At 40.1% G+C, this 26,115-nt stretch overlaps 1 protein-coding gene across 2 annotated transcripts in view; it reads left to right on the forward strand.

Annotated features, from left to right (window-relative positions):
- Positions 1-14,780, forward strand: part of slc6a11b (solute carrier family 6 member 11b) — a 34,378-nt gene extending 19,598 nt beyond the window's left edge. For both annotated transcript variants that reach the window (XM_058790505.1, XM_058790506.1), the window contains 6 exons: positions 4,924-5,036; positions 9,285-9,422; positions 10,181-10,283; positions 10,810-10,910; positions 11,000-11,170; positions 12,976-14,780. In XM_058790505.1, coding sequence (XP_058646488.1) covers positions 4,924-5,036; positions 9,285-9,422; positions 10,181-10,283; positions 10,810-10,910; positions 11,000-11,170; positions 12,976-13,125 — 776 coding nt within the window. In that variant the 3' untranslated portion in view covers positions 13,126-14,780. The remainder of the gene's footprint in view (positions 1-4,923; positions 5,037-9,284; positions 9,423-10,180; positions 10,284-10,809; positions 10,911-10,999; positions 11,171-12,975) is intronic.
- The last annotated feature ends 11,335 nt before the right edge of the window (positions 14,781-26,115 follow it).

Consider the following 26,115-nt stretch of genomic DNA (forward strand, 5'->3'; position numbering starts at 1 on the left):
ATTAAATATATTTATATATAATATAAAATATAAGAATATAAATATATAAATGTACAGAATCAGAAAGAGCTTTATCAGAATCAGAAAGAGCTTTATTGCCAAGTATGCTTGCACATACAAGGAATTTGTTTTATTGTCACCGCTTCAGTACTCAGAAACAACAACAAAACACACAGATAATAATACACACACACACACATACATATATATATATATATATATATATATATATATATTAGTGCTGTCAATCGATTAAAAATTGAATTGCGTTAATCACAGTCATGGACTGAAATAAAGAAATGCATGACAAACTAGTTTAAGGAAACAGAACCTTTCACACTTCCGCCAGGTATGAGACATAATCCTTATTATTCTTTTATCATTATTCTTTTGTTTTTATTCAGCCATTATCAGCCTTTATACTGGCAATAAAACATTTACCAAGCCACATTGCTTCAATCTCAGTATACATTTACCCAACTATTATCGTAAGTATTTCTAAATAAATACAACAAAACATTTTCTTGCGATCTTACGTGAAGTATTATGAGAAAATGCATTATGAAGAAGAATTGGACCTATTCTGCAGGTGCATTAGAGCTAACATTAGCATCATGCTACATAAGACAATTTATGAGATTAATAGTACACTTTTACTCAGAACTCACTTCAAACCATCATCGAGTGTTTGTAATAACTTCCTTTTGCGATCACATGTGGAATTCGGTCGTTTACTGTTGTTAAAATATGCTATTTATAGCCTTTTATATCGCTGCACAAATTAGCATTTCAGATGTACACATTCACCTCAGTGCTGTCAATCGATAAAAACTAATTAATTGCAATTTTTTTTCTGAAATTAATCGCAATTAATCCCACCTAACATTAAAGTTTTTAAATATACTTTTATATTGCAATAATTTCACATTCAATCTTCAAATTAATGTACTAACAACACAAAGACAGTATATTTTTAATATTGGTTTAATGGCATCTTTATGACTGAAGGCCAGTATCACTGATAACAATTAATACTGATTTCCCTATAAAAATGTTTCCCCCTAATATTTAACCATTGACTATAGCCATTCAACTTTATATTATAATTAAGAGCTATCCATTTTAACATTTATTAGACTTTAAAAATAACTTCTAATTTAAGTGAACTTAAAACAATCACATCCCATTATAATAAATGTCTTATTTATCTACCCGTGCCCCTTAGCAGAAATATACAGAAATTGAATAAAGTTATCAAACACTAAATTCTAAACTAAATACAGATGAATCCTTAAAACTATCGATTTCCCCTTTTTTCTTTTGTTCTTGATGAACAGACATCGCACCAGCTGGTTATTTGGTTGTTTTGGCTGCTATTTCTTTAAGAGCTGCAGCTACTGAACATGACACGGATCTGACATGCATTGTATTTTCTCTCAACTCTACCTTTTCTGACCCATTTCAGTCTCTTCTAATGAGCTGACGAGTTGAATCGAGTGTGTTGGGTGAGGGAGACAATGCTAGGATGCTCCAGGACAGTTTTGAAAAACATTTCAGAGACATGTTCTTAATGTAACTCATATATAACATATTACATGCATGCACAGTTTTATGGCAGCTTTAATCGCCTTTTTGGAAACTTCATGACTTAACTGATCAATACATTGCATTCTCGTAGTTTCTTTCGCGATTTGATATGAAATGATACAGGTTATGCACGTGCCGGCACCTTTGTGTGTGTACTGAAGTGCACGCGCTGCGAACACAGTACAGTGTCCGCGCTCGTTTGACTCGCACCTGAAGGCTGATTAACTCGACGCGTCCGCAAGTTCACTTGGCAATCTTGTACTGGCAAATTACTTCTTCTCACCGGTGATTCCCGATGGTTTTAGAGGACAATTACTCCTCTTCGCCCCCTGTTGTTTCAAAGAATAGTACAACGGCGAACGCGACAAGTATAAAAGCCTCGTCCGTTTGGGGAGGTGCGCGCGCAGTCAGCGGAGGCTCGCAAAGCGCAGCCAAGCGAAAGTATAAATCCCGCTGAAGTACGGCTGGGCGATATATCGAACACGATATTCATGCGCATCTTGTCAGTAAAGCCGGTTCCGTGATTAGCGCTAAATCTCCATCACCTGTTTTCAAATAGAGCGCCATTTAATACACAGAGCTGTAGTTAACTGACAAGCTACGCAATATCGCGTTCATTATCGCCTTCGATAATGAATATATATCGCCCAGCCCTACACTATAGTAAAGTTGAAGTACACGTCTGAAACGTCTCCTGTTTGATGTGCTCGTAAACAGTGGCGGTTCTACATTGAATTACTCCCCGGGCGAGACCCCCTCTGAGCGCCCATCCCCCCATCCGAGAAAAAAAAATTGTAGGTTTTTTGGCTAAAAAATTTTGCACAAACAGTTTTACTATAACAATATAAGTGTAAGACAAGCTTATATTTCTCAATTGCACAAATCCTTCAACATGAAAAACACAATTCTGCACAAAACAGTATAAGTTATCAGAACTTAAATAAATATACTCTATATACATAATAAACACTGTGTTTATTTGGCACTCGACAATCAACAGATTTCCCATCCCCCAACACTGTCACTCACGACCAGAAGTCAAGACTAAACCACAAAGTGAAAATAGCAGTATTCTTTAGTGATATGTTATCTACACAGTGCAAATAGCTTTAGATTCTATTTATTCTATGTTAAAATAAAATAAAAACATGGCGAAAAACATTATTAGAGAAAAACATTACTTATTGCAAAAATAGTGGTAATCATCTGCACTTCTGCATTGTAATACAGTATAAAATAGTATGCAATAACTTATTGAGTGTAATTTTTTAATTTTATTTCTAATTATTAAATGGATGCCACCTTATTGGGACAAAAGCCCTCTCTACACCTACCCTAACCCTACCCGATACTTTGTTCAACTTTTGATTATTTCCTTCATTTTATTAAAAATAAATGCTTTTCTGATGTGATTTGAAATTTAAAAGCGAGAAAAAAGTTCGCCAAAAGGCAGATTCGAACCCGGTCGATCGTGTCAAAAGAAGTGTATTGCAAACTTTACCATCTGCACCACTGAATCTGACAACTAGTAACCGTCTTTTGCATATTTGACTATCCCAATCATACATTTGTGGGTGGAGTTAATGTAAATAGCCTCTGCCAGCAACATAGCTATTTGCACTTAAATAGACACTCCGATTTTTTTATATTCCCAACAATTAAACAGTTGCCCACATAAAAAAACAGGGGTGCTACAGCACCCTCAGCACCCCACTTCCCGCACCCTGGGTGTGACTGACTTTAGCCCACTTGTCCCACTAATTTGGGAGAGGTGAACTGTCCGCCGCGGCCGCACCCCCCTCCCCTTTCCACTTCTCACACAGCTTCTGTGCTCGGTACCTTCTCAACAAGCAGGGGCGCCAATTTGCCAATTCCCCCCACAGTTATATGATAGATAATATGATGGATAATAGAAAACCGCTTAGCGGCGCAGATGATTTTTTTTTTCCAAGTGCTTGTGCCGCCCCCCACGTGTCATGAAAAAATGCCGCCCCGGTCGGCCGCCCCGTTCGCCCATGCCTAAAACCGCCACTGCTCGTAAAGCCCAGATAGCAAGCAGTGTCAGCCCAGATCCGGCATGGATTTCACACGGGCCAGATGTGGGCTGGATTTGGGCCAACACTATGTTGCTGTCTGGGATGTTCTAAGACTGAATAAATGCACTTCTTGTCAAGAAAAAAGAGACAGAATTAGCAGTTATGAGTGGGGTGGCCAACCCTAGGCCCCACCACTGCACTAAACTGAAAAAATTAATCGCCTGCTTTAACGCACTAATTTTGACAGCACTAATATAATAGAATTTTATTCTACTTTATATATAAATTAGAATAATAATAATAACTTGTATTTACAGGTCTGCTATAGATATGCTAGAATGTAGGGTGATAAATAAATACGAGGTTATTGCACATATTTTTATTGCACAGTGGGAGAACATTTAACTGTTCATGAGGTAGATTGCCTGGGGAAAGAAACTGTTCTTGTGCCTGACTGTCCTGGTATTCGGTGCTCTGTAGCGCCGACCAGATGGCAAAAGTTCAAAAAGGAGATGGCATGGATGTGAGGGATCCAGAGTGATTTACATGTAAATATTTTCAAAATATATACTGTTTGTGTGTATTTATATATACATAATGTGTACTGTGTATATTTATTATGTAAACAAAAACTTTTATTTTGGATGTGATTAATCGCGATTAATAATTTGACAGCACTAATACATACATATATATATATGTATGCCTTAACCCATGTCAAAAATGCAAAACATTTTTTGTCCTGTCACGTTCAGTTAGTTGAATCACTTTTGAATCACAGTTAGTTTGCATCTCTGAATAGTGTCGGTCATTCTAATAGTAAAACAGTAGTCGAATATGAAATGTCGCACTGGTTCCCTCTTACTTTACTCTTGTTCAGTGCTTTGTGCTGGAATTTGCGATCTGCTTCTGTGAACAGTTAGTCCCACCTACTATTATTTGATTGGCCATTTTGACATTGATGAGAGCTCTGTGAGACCCCTGAGGCAAAGCAGGCTAAAAATTTAAATTTTAAAACTTTAAAACTTTTATTCCATCATAACAACAAACAGAGCCCTGTGTAATGAAGTGCAGCAGATCAGTGCAATCATTTCAAATATTGACAATTTGGCCATTTCTAATTATTGGGGGGACATGTCCCTGTCAATGACTATGGTGGTTACAGCCCTGGCAGAACGTGAAGTTTATGGTGTGTTTTTACTCCTCGATGGGACTAACTTTGTCTTCTGTCTTTCTAAAAAACAACAACAAAAAAACAAAACAGAAAGTGTTAGTTATTGTATTGTGAAATGTATTTCAGGTCCTGGTCTAGCATTCATAGCATATCCTAAAGCTGTGACCATGATGCCGTGGTCTCCATTGTGGGCCTGCCTGTTCTTCATGATGCTCATCTTCCTCGGGCTTGACAGTCAGGTGACAAATGCACACATTTTGTAAACAATTTCTTCAAATTAATAATTCAACCAAGAATATGCCATTATCTTCTCAGCTTCTACACTGTAATTTTTTCTGTTAAATACAAACACATACACACAAACAAATTGGGCTTATATTTTCCTTTAATATTTACAGCATTTCATATCTTATTTCAAACATGAATTACTGTTTTTCTATAATGTTGTTTTTCTAGAACTGCTGTGGTGGTTGTTTATAGAGGCCTCAAAAATTTGGACACTGTTGCCCCATTTAATGAACGTCACTTTGTTATATATCAAACAAGTCTTTAGATATTAACTATATTTTGTTTTGATTATTACATTTCAAACAAGTGCCAGTTATTGTAAAAAGGCATTTCAATTAAAACATAAAATAAGAAAACATGAAAAGTGAAGTGAGAAAAAAAGATTCTGTGGCACTCAAGACGCTTGAGTGTTGTTTTAGTATCACTGATATACTATTATTGGTGTGGTTAATATTTTGAATACAATATTATTATTTTCTGCTTTCATTTGAATTTTAATTACATTTTAGTAATACAATGTGTTTTTGCCATTTTACTACATCATGTATTACAACACATATACAGCAGTTCTCTCTGGTCCTCAAGTCTTTTCCAGCAGTGCGATATTCTAGTGATAACATAACTCCAACTATTTTACCGTTTGTATCACTTGGCTTGCGGTATTTATCACAGTGAGTATCATGGTGGATGCCCAAATCCACTATAATTTTATAAGTAATAATGTTTTTGTGTCACAGAATGTAGTTTTAAGAGGTTTTTAGGCGAGAATGCAGTTGTTTAAACTTCAATATTCCAGTTCTTCTGGAATTTTCCGCTGGCTCTAATGTCTCTGTAGTGGTTAAACATGAGATATAATTTGTTTTGGGTAAATCTCGCAGGCAGTCTTTGGTCTCATTAAACTATTATTTGTTCCAGAGCTGAGGGCAAAATCTCATCACGCTACCTTTGTACTTTTGACTGAATTGCCTAGCAAATTTTATGATGAGACTGAAACAGGGTTGTAAATAAGTTATTTTTACTTTCAACAACACCTTGTAAGACGCAGCCAATGAATGGACTGAGCATCGCTGTCATCGGAAATCACCCTTAACAGATGAAAGGATAGTACGACAAAGAGCCTATCACTTTCCTCAGTAGATATTCAAACTAATGATTTATTGTGAATATGAGATTGAGCTGAAGAATGAATGCTGTATCAGATGCAGGTAATCACACTCGCTCAGTCCATCTCTCTCTCATAATACTCTACTATACATAATACAGTGAACTTTTACTACAGTAATACATTAAGCTTTCAATGAAGCAACTCAACGTTCCTTCGTTACTAGTTCTAAAGTGACATTTTGGAATTAGTAACAGAGGCTTGGACTCAGATGTTAAATTTTCAAACTGAGATTTGAATCCTTGGCAGAAGAAAGTAGTTCTGCACAAAAGAGGGTTTTTAAAGACACTCCATTGCTGAATTATTTTTAATTCATGTTAAAAAAACATCCCACGAACTCGCTCCGAAGTCCCAATCTGAATCAAATGATTCGTGATACACAATCTGATTGGAGCGCTTCGAAACAGTGAATCATTTTGCGACGCACTGGTTTAACTGATTCAGAGTTTCAAAAAGCTCCGCTGATACAGTGTTCTTTGCTTGCTCTCTCTATATGATTTATTAGTTGCTTGAATAACCATGAAAATTTAATTATTACAATTAATAGTCCTGACTTACAATGTTTTTTATTGAATTTCGATCACGACAAATAGTTTCCATTATATAAAAACATATCATGACATGACACCCATTATCTGGTACTTGCCTAAAAAAGAGATGGGTTTGCGTTGTTGATGTGCGTTGTTAACAGATTACACTAACATTACTTAGGCTTATAGCCTTATCCTGGAGTTGGGTCAACCACTGGACAGAGAAAAAACATTTCAACACCCCCCCTACCCCATTTGTTAATGTATTTGGTCTTGGCGGAATAGATCTGTTAGCCTGACTACGTCAGACTTCGAACTTCCGCTCAATTTCAGTTCGCTTCTGTACTCAGTCTGATATAGCAAACCAGCTCCCAGATTATCTCCAGCTCCGCACCAGCCGTCCAACCAACGAACAGAGGGCGGGCTGAGAGCCGTGACGTAGACGCTAAGCGCTAAATTTAAGATTGTAGTTTAAAGTTAGGGAAATCTAAGACGACAGCGGACATGGAGACACGGGATGCTATTCGCTCTGTTGTGGAGAATATTCCCGGCATTTGCCAACTGAAGCCCAAACAAGAAGAGTGTTTGGTTCACATTTTGAATGGAGGTGATGTTGTGGCCCTACTCCCGACAGGTTTTGGGAAAAGTTAAATTAATTTAATTTATCGTGGATGCGTAGATTTACTTCACATAATCTGCAAAAGTCGTTCACAGCCATTTTCACTCCGGTATTCCGCTCGATGGTTTTGTTTTCGCCACCTATACCTGTGTTTATAGCGGAAGTTCGAGGCGGCTGAGCCGGCGCATAACATATATCATAACGAAACGTTATGTGATTTGCTTACGGGTACACCAATGATTTTAAACTTCAGATAAGCGCCCGCCCACGAGAAAGTGAACGCTTGTCAATTATGCCCTTCCGGACTCGTAGCGAAGTAGCAGAGTTTGGTATTACCAGGTATAGGTCTGCTACACTGCTGCTGAATTGCTGCTGCTGTTGGTTATTGCTGTAGTTGTAGATTATTACAGTACAGGAACTTGCTACTGCCTATGCATACGGCGATACAGTGCTGTGAGTATTTAAGACATACTGCTGCTGCACAAATAGCATATAAAATAACCCATAGCAGATCTATACAGGTGGAGCTGGGGAAGGTGGTGGGTTTCAGAGGAACTCTGAAAGCGCACTGCAAATGCTCAAGTGAATGCTAACCATCCATTTAAATTTAAAGAAGCAAGCTCATTGGCTGCGTATGCAACATGAACCAATCTGCTTGTGCCAAGTTGTTTAATACTGTGAATATAATCAGTTATGTTAATACTGTCAGTCTGCGCCATTTAGAGTTTCATGACTGTATGTGTGTATATATATATATATATATATATATATATATATATATATATATATACTAGTGGTGGGCATAGATTAATTTTTTTTAATCTAGATTAATCTCACTGTAATCTTGGAATTAATCTAGATTAAAATGGCTCATTTGAATTCTGCCAAGTAGATAAGTAAACAACTAGCAGTCATCAAGAATTTAATATTGATAATAACATTGAAGACATTGTATGATTATTCCTTAAAGATAAGGTTTTAATAGTTTTAGTAGTAGTAGCCTATTACGTTCTGCCCAATGTCTTCAAGTGAAACCGAACTTTTATTTTGACGGGTTGCCGTGAGGATAGTTTTCTCAAATGAAACGCTCGAATGCTCATGAAGTGACTCTCAGAGCAGTTCTGGAGATGTTGTTCATGTATTTATGTCCTCATTTAGTGAGACGACAGGCGTTAATATCGCCGCAAGCGTCACGCGGTCTTCTGTATGAGTAGTGAACAAACCCGGCGTCTGCGCCATACATTAACACAGAGACACACAGAAGTCATATTTAAATAGACGTTTTGCGGCTTAATATTTACAAATAGGAGTGGGAGTGTGCTCACTTGTGTGTGCGCTTACGTTTGTTTGTTTGTGTGTGTGTGTGTGTGTGTGTGTGTGTGTGCGAACCGGGGCGGAACTCCGCTGTGCGCGCGATACAGAGAGCGACCATGTAACGTAGAGACAGAAATGACTTGCCGATTTCCATTGGGAAGCTTCTTAAAATAAATTTTCCTGAAGCAAACCCGCGGCTTCATAGCTGCATCCATGTTAGCACGCATACACACAGGTTCGAAGACTCGTTCTCGCCCCCTACAGTGCTATTCGGCTAGGTATACATCCGCGCTAAAATATCAAGGTGAAAGTCATCATAGCTTGCGTAGTATAGACCCAGCTCCCAACCCAACTTTGAGAATAGATTAACGGCGATATTTTTTTTATCGCCCGATAAGAGTCTCACGTTAACGCAGCACGTTAACGCCGATAACGGCCCACCACTAATATATACATACAGTACATGCATATATATATTTTTTTAATCAATTATTGTTTTTCTATTTCAAATAATTTTTATGGTTTTAGTTGTAGGTAATGATAATAAACCTGTGTTACATTCCTCTCTTTGTAGTTTGTGTGTGTGGAGAGTCTTGTGACTGCAATCGTGGACATGTATCCCAAAACCTTCCGCGTGGGTTATCGGCGAGAGCTTCTCATCCTGGGAATGTCTGTGGCTTCGTTCTTCGTGGGTCTAATAATGTTGACAGAGGTAAAGTCATATGGTTTTTTACAAACATGTTCATGATTATGTTTCTCAGTGCTGATGTTTAGCACAACAGTTTTCCATCCCAGTCTACCCCAGGTGGATCTGTTGTAAGCACGTGTTGACACAACAATTAATCTCATAATAAAGCATAATACATGACAATGAAAAATCCAGGTGTCTTATTTGTCAAAGACAAGCAGATTTGCTGTTTACATGATCATGTTGGTTTGTCCTTACGGACATGCTTGGATTAATTTAGTTAATTGTTAACTTGGTAAACAGTTTTTAACAAAAAAAGCATGATTTGTAGTGAACTTTTCCCTGTAAAGATGGTGTCTTGGCATATTGCTGTCAGCACCTGGCACGTTACTGTGGTTTCCTGTTTTGCATTTATGGCTGAAGTGAGGGTAAAAATAGGCCTGCATTCAGGCTGAGACAGGAGGAAGCTCTCTGCCAGTAATGTGCAGTCAGGTGAACACTTTCACTCTGTGTTTCATGAATAAAGCCATCCGACTGTGGAACGAAGCCTCTCCGATGTGGAATGTCACACATTCTCTGTTACTAGGATGAGAGGGAGATGAGGATGCTCTTAAAGCTGTGCTATTCTCCATATGCCAGTAGTGCTCTCCTAGATCCATAAAATGCATTGAGCATGTGGGAGCATCCTGATATTGTTTATGTCTCATGCCATGGCTACATACTCTGTTGTCTTGTGTGTTTGTCCTGTATTCCTCTGACTGTGCATGACTCTGCTCTGTTAGGGTGGCATGTACGTGTTCCAGCTCTTTGACTCGTATGCAGCCAGTGGCATGTGTCTGTTGTTTGTGGCCATCTTTGAGTCCATCTGCATTGGCTGGATCTATGGTAAGAGATTGCTTTGTTTTGGTGTGTCACAATGTTCATCACTTAACATCTTTATTACTAAGCATATATAGTCTCAACATCCTCAGCTGAGCACTCTCACTCTAATGCAGTTTTTACCCTTTAACTGCCAAATGTTACGTAAGCATTATGTCCCATAATGATTTAAATACAATGAGAGCATATCTTTATATTTAATCACCTGAAGTAGCGATAGCCTGTGATAATAAGGCCATGAAATTACTATTGAATTAGGTCTTGTAACACATTGTGCCATGCCAGTAGATGCTTTTCTGTCTGAATTATTGGTGTCAATGGTGAGGCTTTTCACAGTATCACCACATTTCTATAACCATAATGCCATCTGCTGGCAAGAGTCAGACATTGCATGTAATGGATCATTGAAATATGTTTGCAGCAGAAATACAGTGAATTTCAGTGTCCTTTAAATACAAGTGTTATTTTTGTAGTATATAAATACATACAATCTGACAGTTTAAGTGAAAAGTGTAAGTGTCTTTATCCTCAGGTAGCGACAGGTTTTATTTGAACATCGAGGACATGATTGGATACAAGCCCATCTTCTTCATCAAATGGTGCTGGAAGTTCTTCACACCAGGCATCTGTGCTGTGAGTTGAATTGGATGTTCAGAGAGTCAAGATGTTTACAGGCTGTGAATGATAAATGTTAATTATTGGCTGTATGATTGTCATTTCAGGGCATCTTTCTGTTCTTCTTGATCAAGTACAAACCGCTGAAGTATAATAATGTGTACACATATCCAGACTGGGGTTATGCCATTGGCTGGATGATGGCCATGTCCTCTATGGTCTGCATCCCTCTGGGAATCTTATTTCAGATCTGGAAGACGGAGGGAACTTTCCGTGAGGTAAAGACCTTTTTTTTTTAAATTTATTGTGAGCATGTACATTTTGTGTGTGCTATATAATATGGGTTGTCTATTTTGCGCAGCAGAGTCAAAGTCTGAGACCACTAGTGTAAAGTAGGTAACACTTTAGATTAGAGCACACATATTCACAATTAAATAGATTTAAATCAATTTAAATTCAAAGTTAATAGTGAAGTGTTCCCTAATCTAAAGTGTTACTGAAAATTATTCATGTATTTTTTTTTTGTTTTTTTTTTTGCTATTATTTTTATAAGCTAGTCTTTTCATTGCAAATTATAGTATCATCATAACAATTAAAAGTGAAACTGAAAAACAAACAAGAATTGGAGAATGTCTCTGTATTCGGTTTACCTTTTGCTTTAATGACTCTAGAGTGACATGAGCAAAAGCTGATGATCGTGATTGCTCTAAAGAGCATCTTGAGTTTCAATGGAAGCATGAATGTCTGGCTGTCTGGACAAAAATCATGTTATAAATCACACTGTTACATTTAATAAGCCACCTAGAAGCCACCAGGTTCACCTTGAGTGTTGTAAAGGGCTTTATAAATAAATCTTGATTGATTGATTGTTTGATTGATTGATAGAAGTAGAGCACAATATGAATATGAATATGTGTTTTCTTAATTTTCCATAATGTTTCTTTAATTTTTCAAAAAATGTTTTTATTATTAGCTTCCAATCAAGCTATACAGTCAGTTATGAGCATGCCTTCTTCAATTCATTCAGTCATTTAGCATATATTCAGATTTCTGCATTGCTCTTTGTACCCGATAAACATCACTGAAGGCATGAGTCATCATTTCCTACCTCCTTCACTGTCCTTGATTCACCCGACTGAACCTCTCTTACTGCTGCCAACAATGTAAGATAGGAGCTAGAAAGTGCATATTTACAGCATGTACTTGAGAGAAAAAAACATCATAATTCTTGAGGTGCCATGACATGGCAAAGATGAAAGTTGTTGTGGCACAGCGGGAGTGTGGAGATGCCACAGTGCGGGTGTGACGTGGGCGCTGCCCTGCCCTGACCCCATTGTGCCATGTCTTATTGATTGTGTCTGCTTCAGAAAGCATGTGATGAGGTTAGTGTACTACACTGCGTCTCAATCACTAATTCTGCATTGATTTCCACCAACAATCTAAACATCTTTAAAACAAGCAAAAAGATAAGATTGTTTGCAGAGCAAAATACCTTGTTTATTTTTCTTATTCCATTGGAAAGTGTTTGTCATATTTATTCTTAAAACAAGGAGGAACAAGTGATTTATCCAAAAAGAGTAGCATTTTTTTTTTTTTTTCAGTGTAAAACATAAGTACAGAATAATAATCAAGTAGGTCTATGATACCTGGATAAGCATTCCAGTTCTTTTCAATGGCAGCTGCTCAGCTGGCACACAAATCCAACATCTTTGCATGTGGGACCACAGATTGTCTTGAGCCAGTCACCTGAGCCTTAAATGTCGTGTGATTGTTCAGTCTGGAGTAGCAGAAAAATGGTATGACAAAATGAAATGGCGGAAGGCAGCACAAGCCCTCAAACCCTTCGCTACTGATTGTCCCAAGCTGTGATGGCAAAGAACTAGAAATACACTTTTTCACAAAAAAGCATCAAAGCATCACCAGTAGTGAATGTATGAACCTTGAACCCTTACTTATATAGTAAACTATTCTTGTAGCATCTCATAAATGTAAGTTACTGTATTGTAAGAACAGGACAGTAGCTCTGTGTGCTTTGTAACGTCTCTCAAATGCACTGCTCATTATCATACGAATGTAATTGCAGAGGATCAAAAAGCTGACCACACCCAGCTCTGACCTGAAAATGAGGGGACGCCTCAGCTCCAGGGGTCCCTGCGCTATCAATGACGCTGATGCCAAAATGAGGGCGGACGGCAAGATCTCCACCATCACAGAGAAGGAGACACATTTCTAAACCCAAGACACGGACATCACCGGCACAACAGACAGAAAACGTGAAGAAACAAATATGTTTGCATTTATTTTTAAAGAGAGATCTATTATCACATTTGTAGTTGCTTTTTTGCACAAGCAGGTAACACATCACAATTTAACGTCATGATTAAAAACTGAGTTTTGTATCAGAGTGTATCTAAATCTAGATAAAAATTTTGTCGTATTGCCTCACTCTTTGTCACATTAGTAATTTCTGTACTTGTAGAATGAAGCCAAGGTAAGCCAATGTGCTGTGAAATGTTTTTACACATTGGCTCTTGGCTCTGTGCAGATTACTGTAGAGTACTATTCTAATGGATAGAAGATGTTTATGACCACTCCAAACATTGGCTGTATGTTTGTAATTGAGGCTCAGTGTTGTCAGATACGCTGTGATTCGCTGTCCTTCAGCTAGCATTGACTCGCGGGGCGAGCATGACGTAGCAAGCCCATTCGCCATGGCATCTTACGCGGCTCAAATTCTTGGTCATTTCACACCAATTAAACTGAGTTTAATTGAAGGTGACAGACCAAACGCAGTTTATCATTTTTTTTATTATTATTTCAGGCTGGTGGTTCAGAGAGTCATCCGGACACACTCATCATGAACCTCTCATTAACATTCATAAAGATTCTGTCTTAATAGTGTGATTTTTGTGTTACGATGTTAAAGGTCAGTCTGATGGTGAAAAAAGTGTAGATGAAGCTTTTGGTTTGTATGTGAGGACAACATTAAAGCGATGCTGTGGAACACAGAAGTGCACATTTTAAACAGTTCTTTTCATAGCAGTACCATAAAATGAATCCATTCAATTCAGTAAATTCAGTGATAAATCTGCGTTCACATTCAGATTACAAAAATGTCATGTCAGAGTCATTAATGATGTACTGCTGCACCGTTGTTTAACACGTACACAAGAGAAGGCTAGACCTGAGGGTGTGTGTGTGTGTTATGACCACTACAATGTAGAGGACATTTGGTCAACTGTTCCTTTAATGGTATAGATGCAGTAATAAATAAATTAGATGTAGAAAGATTGATACCATCCAAAATATAAAAGGCCACTAATCAGATGCTAGCTCATTCCCTAAGAGAAACTGCAAGCAACAAAGAAGTAGTTCTTCTTTCATGTCTATTTTAAGTGATTGTAGCCCAGATGTTGATATCCATTAAGTCATTAGGAAGCAGTGCAAATGTGTTCTAATGACCCTTGCAATTCAACCGCCATAAGTACTTTGATCAAACAGTGCTGGATCTGTAATGTACTATCACTTTTTGTTCGTAGTATACTCAGGATGCACTGCAAGCCCTGTGCACATGCATGCAATCTTTGGTCTGGTCTGTTCCATCGTGACATTATCACTTTGTGCAAGTAAACTTTTTTGTGTTTTAATAGCATGTTAACTTTTCAGATATATGTATATTTTTACATTTCTTTAGTTGTTTGGTGTAATATTTCTTGATGAAAAAAAAAAAAAACTGTTTCTCTGAGGACTTTTGATATGTCATTCAACAATCAAGTTCTAGGTATATGATGGAATATATATGTGCTGTTTACACAAACTTTGGTATTCACAGGACATATGAATTGTGTGCTTACTCATTTTTAAAAATAAAAGTTAAAAAGGAACATACCTGTTTGGTTGTCTCAGTCATTTTAGCTATTTTTAAAAGTAAACCCTGTGACTTCTGTAGAAATGTAAGTACATATTTTAGGAAAATGTATTAGATTTTTTTTTTTTTTTTTTTAACATGCTAACCCTAGTATGAGTAGAACAGAGTTGAGATAAAGGTCTTCAGTGTTAAGACAACTACCTTTTTTTTTATGCATAGCTTGTAGATTGGCAAGCTACAGTTTTAAATTCAACTACAGTAAATCTACCTTTAACTTTCAAATGATACTCTAGCCTCATTACAAACTGCCAATTTTTTTTTGCTAATTATTGCTAATGAAGTTAATCCGGAAATAACTTTGAAAAATATATATATATACCAAATTATAATAATTTATAGCTTATTTCTTAATAAATTTTAAAATAATAAAATCATATAATGATGGACTGGAACATTTTTCTGCACAGAATTGAATAAGTAAATTGTTTCCTTTTGAAATTAACCAACAGATTCACTAACTAATTGACACCGTGTGATAACTGTAGCAGAATGCAGTGTGAATTTCAAAATGCATTCTGAGCCAAATATGTAGCAAAACAGTGATTTAAATGTTTTAATTTTCTCTTAAATGCATTGACACTTACACTTAAAATGTTTAAATTTGCATTTTCATTTAGTATCCTGTGATGAATAATAAAAATAATTTAAATAACAGGCTCGTATAACCCCACTACTTAAGAAACCCTCTCTTAACTCAGCTATTTTGAGAACTACCAGTTTCCCTTTTTACTTTCATTGCAAAAACACTTGAACAAGTTGTGTTTAACCAAGTCTCTGCCTTTCTCACATAGAGAAACCTCCTGGACAGCAACTAGTCTGGCTTCGGAAGTGGACATACAACTGAGATTGCCTTACTCTCGGTTGTTGAAGCCCAAAGACTGGCAAGAGCAGCTTCCAAATCTTCAATACTTTCCTTGCTGGATCTGTCCACTGCTTTTGACACGGTTAACCACCAGATCTTCAACCCTATTGGCAAAGGGCATCTCAGGAACCGCACTCCAGTGGTTTGAGTCTTACATCTCAGATAGGTCCTTCAGCGTATCTTGGAGGGGTGAGGTGTCCAAGTCGCAACATCTAGCTACTGGGGTGCTTCAGGGCACAGTTCTTGGACCACTTCTCTGTCTATATTGCATCACTAGGTTTGGTCATTCAGAAACATGGCTTTTCATAATACTGCTATGCTGATATATATTTTTTGTTTTATTGTATTCAATCGAGGTTTTCACTGGGGATATGTCTCTGGGGGTCATCTGGGTGTCCTGGTCTCCGCTGACGATCAGGGCTGTATACATCATCTCTTGGTGCTGATCCACCATCTGACCGGATACAGACTGAGAAACAGACTAGGAAAGAAACAGACAAATATTAGCGTAGATGCCATTCTACTTACGATGTAACGAGTACATCGTGTGTTATGGGAGTGTTCGGTTCCGGTTGATCTAATTAATGCAGCCTAACAATCCTTTAGCAGTTTGAATAATAGAAGCGTATTAATGTGTTATGTGTAAGCCAGGCTAAAGAGATGGGTCTTTAATCTAGATTTAAACTGACAGAGTGTGTCTGCCTCCCGAACAGTGTTAGGTAGATTGTTCCAGAGTTTGGGCGCTAAATAGGAATAGGATCTGCCGCCTGCAGTCGATTTTGATATTCTAGGTATTATCAAACGGCCAGAGTTTTGAGAACGCATTGGACGTGGAGGACTATAATGTGATAAGAGCTCGCTCAAGTACTGAGGAGCTAAACCATTCAGGGCTTTATAAGTAATTAACAAGATTTTAAAATCTATCCGATGTTTGATAGGGAGCCAGTGCAGTGTTGACAGAACCGGGCTAATATGGTCATATTTCCTGGTTCTAGTAAGGACTCTAGCTGCTGCATTTTGGACTAACTGTAGTTTGTTGATCAAGCGTGCAGAACAAACACCCAATAAAGCATTACAATAGTCTAACCTTGAGGTCATAAACGCATGAATTAACATTTCTGCATTTGACGTTGAGAGCATTGGTCGCAATTTAGATATGCTTTTGAGATGAAAAAATGCAGTTTTACAGATGCTAGAAACATGGCTTTCAAATTAAAGATTGCTATCAAACAGCACACCTAGGTTCCTGACTGATGAAGAAGAATTGACAGAGCAGCCGTCAAGTGTTAGATAATGTTCTAAGTTATTACATGTGGGGTTTTTAGGTCTGATAATTAACACCTCTGTTTTTTCAGAATTTAGCAGTATAAAATTACTCGTCATCCAGTTTTTTATATCGACTATGCATTCCGTTAGTTTCTCAATTTGGTGTGTTTCACCAGGCCGCAAAGAAATATAGAGCTGAGTATCATCAGCATAACAGTGAAAGCTAACACCATGTCTCCTGATAATATCTCCCAAGGGTAACATGTAAAGCATGAAAAGTAACGGCCCTAGTACTGAGCCTTGAGGTACTCCATACTGCACTTGTGATCGATATGATACCTCTTCATTCACTGCTACGAACTGATGGCGGTCAGATAAGTACGATTTGAACCATGCTAAGGCGTTTCCACTAATGCCAACAAAGTTTTCTAGTCTATTCAAAAGAATGTTGTGCTCGATAGTGTCGAACGCAGCGCTAAGATCCAGTAGAACTAATAAAGAGATACAACCACGATCAGATGATAGAAGCAGGTCATTTGTAACTTTAATGAGAGTAGGGATGCAGCGATTAACCGGTTTCGCGATTAACCGCGCTTTAAAAAGTCACGGTTAATTAATTGTAAAGGTTCCGCTAAACCGAGTGTTTCTGTTGCGCGGAACGGAACTGTTGCAGATTGCGCAAAACGAAAACAAAGTTACACTAGCGGTGCACCAGCTTAAAATGACGTGCTTATCAGAGACACCCAGGCTACTACACGCATTAGATTAGTGACAAAAGGACTAAACAGCGACGCTTTATTTCCACCAGCGAAATGCCTGTCGATAGTGTGGGACCATTTTCGGTACACCAAGAATGACCAGAGTGTCATTTAAATATTGCCGTAAAAAAACTGCTGCTAAAGAGCGAATGCACAAGGGATCATGCCCGGCTAGCTGTACATTGAACGATTTTAATGCACAATGTGAAGGCAAGAACCACCTGACGCGAAGCTACGGCTCGTTAGCTCAGCATTCTGCCCGCTTCAGATCAGAATGAGATGAAATAGTGCGGTAAGATCACATTTATTTGATTGAATTAATTATAATATTTAGCTACTTGAATTAATTATTCGATTGAGAGAGAGAGAGAGAGAGGGGTGACAGTTGCCCATGTGAATTAGCCTACCTGCGTCTGTGTCTCTCCAGTAGGCTATTTAATCTAATTTATTAAAAAAAGTCACTGGGCAGCGTTCTCAAGAAGTTTGTCCTCCTGAATGTTTGTATGTGTGTGCAGCGCGATCTCCGATCTCACAAACCAAAACAATAGACATGATTTTTTTCAGGCCACATGTAAAATCATATGAATTATTATGAAGATTATTAAAATGAATACGTATGGATGACAGTTGATTACAATAATATTTCAGTTTATTTCCATCATTAGTGAGATAAATAAAGTTAATATTGGTCTTATATTAATAATACTTAATTAACTTTGTTATTGTAGTTGTCACGGTGCACACAGCAGGGAGGAACGAGGAACACGCAGACGAGGATGAACTTCAAAATAACAGTCTTTAATGAGGACATCAGGACAGGGCAAGACAAGGCAAGGTAGACACAGACAGGAACACCGGGGAATAACGAGTAGACCAGACAACAACTAACTAAACAGGCAGGAACTAAATACACATGACAATTACTGATAATTAAACGAAACACGGCTGGACAAGACTTAACTAATAATCACACTTAACAAGGACAGGAACAAGACCAAATATGGAAACAAGAGGCGGGAACACATGACAGACACGACAGAGGACGTGACCGTACTCCCCCCTCCCGGAAGGCGCGTCCCGTGCCTAACAGTTCCAACAGGGAGGGGGGGTGGGCACTCTGGAGGCCCCTCAGGACAGACATGGACAGGAACACAGGACGGGGACCTCCAGAGCGTAACAGACAGACAGAGGCCATGGAAGGGCTGGGAGCTCAGGCGACCATGGCAGATCCTCATTCTTCGGCCCGCCCACCCTACCCAGAGCTCTACTACCCCCAAATTTCCTTGGGGAATCCAGGGGGTATCAGGAGCCCTCCAGGGCTTGACGGACAAGACACTGGCCAGACACACAGACAGGACCGGATAGCCCTCCAGGGCTAAACAGACAGGGACAGGACAGGCCAGACAGACAGACAGGACAGCCCACAGGAACAGGAAGCCCTCCTGGGCTAGCTCGGAAGCTGAGGCTTCCTCCGGGCATGACAAGGAGTCAGGGGCCCTCACAGGGTCCCTCAGCAACCGCTTCCACTTCCACGACAGGGAGGCAGGCGGCTGGAATGGCCTCCATGGCCACGACTCAAGAAGCCGCCTGCCCTCGACGAGTCTCCATGGACAAGACAAGACTAGGTAAGTTTCATTAAAATGTTCCTGTGGGCAAGACAAGACGGCACTCCTGGCCGTCACGTGTGGACTTGCTCCATGGGACCCCGGGTCTGGACTGGAGTCAGCAGCGGCCGGCGGGCGGGAGCTCCAGGTGGGCTTGCCATACGCACTCCTGGCGGGCTTGCCACACCCCAGGCGGGCTAGCCACATGCGCTTCCAGGCGGGCTAGGGTGAGCCGCTGACGGCGGCGTGAAGGGAGGGAGCCGCCGACGTTCGGGTTGGCTTTCCCCGTGGTCGGCGGCGTGCACGAGCGGCAGCCCGTGAACAGGACTGAAGACAGCCGCGGACGGCGGCGACGATTCTCCCGCGAACGGCGGGCTGAAGAGCCGCGGACGGCGGCGTCGATTTTCCCGTGAACGACGGGGTGAAGAAAGCCGCGGATGGCGGCAGACCGGAGGAGCTCGCAGCCCTGGACTCGCGGCACTCGCGGAGATTCCGCCGAACTCCCACACCCACTTGCTGTGGGCTACGGCGGGATGGACGAGCGGCGACTTCCATGCCGCGGGACAGACAGGAACAAACCAAAACCAAAAGACTTAAGAAAAACGGAAAACAAACGTGGTGAAGGGGCGCCGCTTACTTTGTGGTCTGGTCTTCTGTCACGGTGCACACAGCAGGGAGGAACGAGGAAGACGCAGACGAGGATGAACTTCAAAATAACAGTCTTTAATGAGGACATCAGGACAGGGCAAGACAAGGCAAGGTAGACACAGACAGGAACACCGGGCAATAACGAGTAGACCAGACGACAACTAACTAAACAGGCAGGAACTAAATACACATGACAATTACTGATAATTAAACGAAACACGGCTGGACAAGACTTAACTAATAATCACACTTAACAAGGACAGGAACAAGACCAAATATGGAAACAAGAGGCGGGAACACCTGACAGACATGACAGAGGACGTGACAGTAGTATTATTCACAAGTAAAAAAATAAAATAAAATAAAAATTTTCACCATGTTTCCAAATTCTCTACCCCAGGTTCAAAAGAAATGTAAATAATGTAGCCTACAAACTGAAAACATTAAATACTTTTGTGATCTGTTTCCATTTCTTATTTTCAAAAGAGAAATACTGTCATGGATGGTTTCAGAGCAGCAGTCACCTTTTTTCATTCTAATGGGAGAGATGGACTTTTGTTTGTCTTTTGTTTATTATTATTTTGTGCTGTATTGTTGGTTACTGTGTTATTTCAGTTTCAAAAGCTAGCAATAGATAACACTTTAACATCTAAAGAGTGTTCATGTGATTTTATACATTAGTAATGTTGGGAAGTTAATAAATGCATAATAATCGTAAAACCGTGATTATTCCTCAGACAATAATCGTACCAGCAAAATCTATAATCGTTGCATCCCTAAATGAGAGAAGTCTCAGTACTATGATACGATCTAAATCCTGACTGGAATTCCTCACAGATATCATTTTTCTCTAGGAAGGAATATAATTGTGAGGATACTACCTTTTCTAGTATCTTTGACAGAAAAGGGAGATTTGAGATCGGTCTGTAATTAACTAGATCTTTGGGGTCAAGTTGTGTTTTTTTAATGAGAGGCTTAATAACAGCCAATTTGAAGGTTTTGGGGACATATCCTAATGACAATGATGCATTAATAATAGCCAAAAGAGGATCTATGACTTCTGGGAGCAGCTCTTTTAGTAGTTTAGATGGAATCGGGTCTAACATACATGTTGTTGGTTTAGATGATTTAACAAGTTTATACAATTCCCACAGTAGAGAATGAATGAAATTGTTCCTCAGGGGATCTATAGTGCACTATCTGATGCAATACTGTAGCTGACGGCTGCAAGGATACAATTTTATCTCTGATAGTATCGATCTTGGAAGTGAAGTAGTTCATAAAGTCATTACTGCTATGCTCTTGGGAAATGCCAACACCTGTTGATGCTTGATTTTTCATTAATTTAGTTACTGTATTGAATAAATACCGAGGGTTATGTTTGTTTTCTTCTAGAAGAGACGAAAAGTAATCAGATCTAGCAGTTTTTAATGCTTTTCTGTAGGTTAGGGTACTTTCCCGCCAAGCTAAACGAAATACCTCTAATTTAGTTTTTCTCCAGCTGCGCTCCATTTTCCGAGCTGCTCTCTTTAAGGCACGAGTGTGCTCATTATACCACGGTGTTGGACTCTTATCCTTAATCTTCCTTAAGCGTAAAGGAGCAACCGCATCTAAAGTGCTAGAAAAGAGAGAGTCCATAGTTTCAGTTACATCATCAAGTTGTTCTGAGCTATTGGATATGCTGAGGAACTGAGATAAGTCAGGAAGATTATTTATAAAGCAGTCTTTTGTGGTAGAGGTAATGGTTCTACCATATTTGTAACAAGGAGTTGGCTTTACGGCTTTACAGCTTTAGGTATATGGAATATACAGGAGACTAGATAATGATCTGAGATATCATCGCTCTGCTGCCAAATTTCAATGCCACTGACATCAATTCCATGTGACAGTATTAAATCTAGAGTTTGATTTCGACAATGAGTAGGTCCTGACACGTGTTGTTTAACACCAATAGAGTTTAGAATGTCTATAAATGCTGATCCCAACGAATCTCTTTCATTATCAACATGGATATTAAAATCACCAACGATTAGGACTTTATCTGCAGTCAGTACTAACTCCGATAGAAGATCAGAAAATTCTTTAATAAAGTCTGTATGGTGCCCTGGTGGCCTGTATACAGTAGCCAGTACAAACATCACAGGGGATTTATCATTAACACTTGTTTCTTTGGATAACGTTATATGAAGCACCATTACTTCGAACGAATTATACTTGAAACCCGACCTCTGAGAGATACTGAAAATATTTCTATAAATTGTAGCAACACCTCCCCCTTTACCTTTTGGACGCGGTTCATGTTTGTAACAGTAATCTTGGGGTGTAGACTCGTTTAAAGTAATGTAATCATCTTGTTTTAGCCAGGTTTCTGTCAGACAAAGCACATCTAGTTTATGGTCAGTGAACATATCATTTACAAAAAGTGCTTTTGAAGAAAGGGATCTAATATTCAGTAAGCCAAGCTTTATCATGTGTTTATCTGTATTATATTGTTTTTTTATTTGTTGAACATCAATTAAATTGTTACTATTACTTTGGTTTGGATGTTTTCTGTATTTTCTAGTTCGGGGAACAGACACAGTCTCTATAGAGTGATATCTAGGTGAAAAAGTTTCTATGTGCTGAGAGTTAACTGACTTCTGTGACGTGAGGCAGCCAGCAGACGATCGGTTTAGCCAGTCTGTCTGCTTCCTGACCTGGGCTCCAGTTAGTCAAGTACGAACTCTAAGACTATGTGCCATATTTACCATCACAGACTACAAGCCCCCGCCACAGGCCTGTGATGATGACACATCCCTCCCAGATACACTCAACCACTTTTACTCACGGTTTGAAATGCAGAATGACACACCTGCACAAAAACTGCCCACACCTCCCAACGACCAGGCGCTCTGTCTGTCTCCAGCCGACGTAAGGAAGTCCCTATCTAGGATCAACCCACGCAAGGCTGCGGGTCCCGACAACATACCTGGCCGTGTACTGAAAGACTGTGCTGCACAGCTGACAGATGTCCTAACAGATATCTTCAACACCTCGCTGAGCCAGGCAGTCGTCCCCACATGTCTCAAATCCACAACAATCATACCGGTACCAAAGAAATCACCTGTGTCCTGTCTAAATGACTACCGTCCCATAGCACTGACTCCAATCATAATGAAGTGCTTTGAGAGGTTAGTCATGCACAACATCAAAACCAGCCTCCCCAACACACTCGATCCGCTCCAGTTTGCATACCGCTCTACGGACGATGCAATTTCCTCCACTCTCCACCTGGCTCTTACCCACCTAGAAAATAAAGACTCCTACGTTAGAATACTGTTCATTGACTTCAGCTCAGCATTCAACACAATAATCCCACAACAGCTCATAAATAAACTCAACCTGCTGGGCCTTAACAATTCCCTCTGCAATTGGATCCTGGACTTTCTAACCGGAAGACCTCAGTCAGTCCGTGTCGGCCACAACACCTCGAGCACTACCACACTGAACACAGGTGCCCCACAAGGCTGTGTGCTCAGCCCGCTGCTCTTCACGCTGCTGACCCACGACTGCACTGCCAAGTCCAGCTCCAACCACATCATCAAGTTCGCTGATGACACAACAGTGGTAGGCCTCATCAGCAACAACGATGAAACGCACTACAGAGAGGAAGTGGCACAGCTGGCTGAATGGTGTGGCACTAACAACCTGTCCCTCAATGTGAGTAAGACAAAGGAGGTTGTGATGGACTTCAGGAGAAACTCCGGTGATCACCCCCCACTGACCATCGACAGCTCGACTGTGGAGAGAGTCAGCAGCACTAAATTCCTGGGGGTGCACATCACAGAGGATCTCACCTGGTCCACCAACACCATGTCACTCTCCAAGAAGGCACAACAGCGCCTACACTTCCTCCGCCGGCTGAAAAGAGCAAGTCTCCTCCACCCATCCTCACCACTTTCTACAGGGCACCATTGAGAGTGTGCTGACCAGCTGCATCACTGTCTGGTACGGGAACTGTACCGCAGCAGACCGCAAGACCCTCCAGCGGACAGTGAACACAGCTGCAAGGATCATCGGTGCCCCTCTCCCCTCCATCCTGGATATTTTCCTCACACGATGCTCCAGCAAAGCAAAAAGTATCGTGAAGGACTCCACACACCCTCCCACAGTCTCTTCCAGCTCCTACCATCAGGAAGCCGGTGCGGAGCATCAGAGCCCGCTCTGCCAGACTGCTCAACAGCTTTTTCCCCAGGCTGTGAGAGCCCTGAACTCAAATCACCCCGCCTCTCTGAACCCCCATACAAACCCCTACCTCCTGTAACATGTAACGTGCAATTCAAGTGTGCTACACACAGGTGAGTGGGCCTGTACAAACCACCTGTAGTAACACACTCTCCTCCTCTATGCGCACTAGTCACTTTTCACACACACTGCTGTGTGTACACAAATCCCACAAAAAGAACTCAGTAATATATGTATGTTTACATGCTCATGCACTACAAATCATCCTGCACTGTTCCCCAGCCAGCTGCTTGAACTCAATGTTTCTCCTTACACATGTACAGTATTTATCTGAAGCATTCGTATAGTTTGTATAGTTTGTATAGTTTGTATTTTTTTGTTTGTATAGGTACTTTTTTATAGATAGTATATTTATATTTATAGTCAAAATCTATCAGTAGGATAGTTGTGTATAGGTTTATATTGTCTTACTCCATTGTTGTATGCCTGTATTTATGTAGCACCGTGGTCCTGTGAGGCACGACATTTCGTTCCACTGTATGCCCCCGCATGTAGCGGAATGACAATAAAGCTCAACTTGAACTTGGACTTGAACTTGATATTTCTAGAGAGAAGAGCGGCACCACCCCAGGAGGGATGAACACCATCTCTTTTCAACAGGTCAGGTCTGCCCCAAAAATTCTTCCAATTGTCTATAGAGCCTTTGTTATTTTGCGGGCACCACTTAGACATCCAGCCATTAAGTGACGACAGTCTGCTATGAATCTCATCACCCCGGTAAGCAGGGAGCGGACCAGAGCATATTACAGTGTCTGACATCGTACTTGCAAGTTCACACACCTCTTTAACATTATTTTTGGTGATCTCCGACTGGAGAAGTCGAACATCATTTGCGCCGACGTGGATAACAATCTTACTGAATTTACGTTTAGCATTAGTCAGCACTTTTAAATTTGCCAAGATGTCAGGCGCTCTGGCTCCTGGTAAACAATGGACTATGGTGGCTGGTGTCTCTATTTTCATGTTCCGTACAATAGAATCGCCAATAACTAGAGCACTTTCATCAGGTTTCTCAGTGGGTGCTTCACTGAGTGGGGAGAACCTGTTTGATGTTCTGATCGGAACAGAAGAGTTGTATTTTGACCCGCGACTAGGCCGCCTCACTGTCACCCAGTTGCCCTGCTGCAGGGGCTCAACCGAAACAGAACAATGTACAGGACTCCCTGAGCTAGTCGCATCCAAAGCAGTATCTACAGCCCTCACATTCTTACTGTCCTCAACTAAAGTTTGGATGCGTGTCTCTAGTTCTAAAACCTTCTCTGTCAGCCTAACTAGTTCCCTGCATTTATCACATGTGCATCCCTCGCTGCTGACAGAGACAGATAAACTATACATGTGGCAAACAGTGCAAACAACAATAGCAGGAGAAGAAGCCATTACTCACCGTGATTGATGAATGATACCAACTTAACTTACCATTTACCACTGTTGTTTGATGAGCTCGTGAAAACGGAGCGAGGAAAAATAAAATAATAATAGGCGAATAGAATGCAAATGAAACCGCGAGTGACAAGCTAACGGGCTAACAAGCTGCACTCGCGGTTTTTAAAGGCGAACGATCAAATTAGTTAGATTAGTTTGAAAGATAACACCAGAAATATGGTGGGAATTAAGTTATATATTATCACTTTAGACAAAAGGGATTGAAAGTAAGGTAGAGATTCAATAAAAAGCGAAGGTACACGGAGCTACAAACACAAACCTCTCAGCAGCACAACAGACTGAAGCAATCGAACAGCAATGAGCAATCGATCCACTTTCATCTTGATGAGCAATCGATCCACATTCCATCTTGATGATCCGATGATAGCTGCTCGCATCTCATTGTCCAAAAGACATTTCTTGCTGGATGAAGGACCATCACCTTCAACTA

The sequence above is a fragment of the Onychostoma macrolepis genome, chromosome 11 (assembly GCF_012432095.1).
Source record: "Onychostoma macrolepis isolate SWU-2019 chromosome 11, ASM1243209v1, whole genome shotgun sequence".
In the NCBI taxonomy this organism is placed as follows: Eukaryota; Metazoa; Chordata; class Actinopteri; order Cypriniformes; family Cyprinidae; genus Onychostoma; species Onychostoma macrolepis.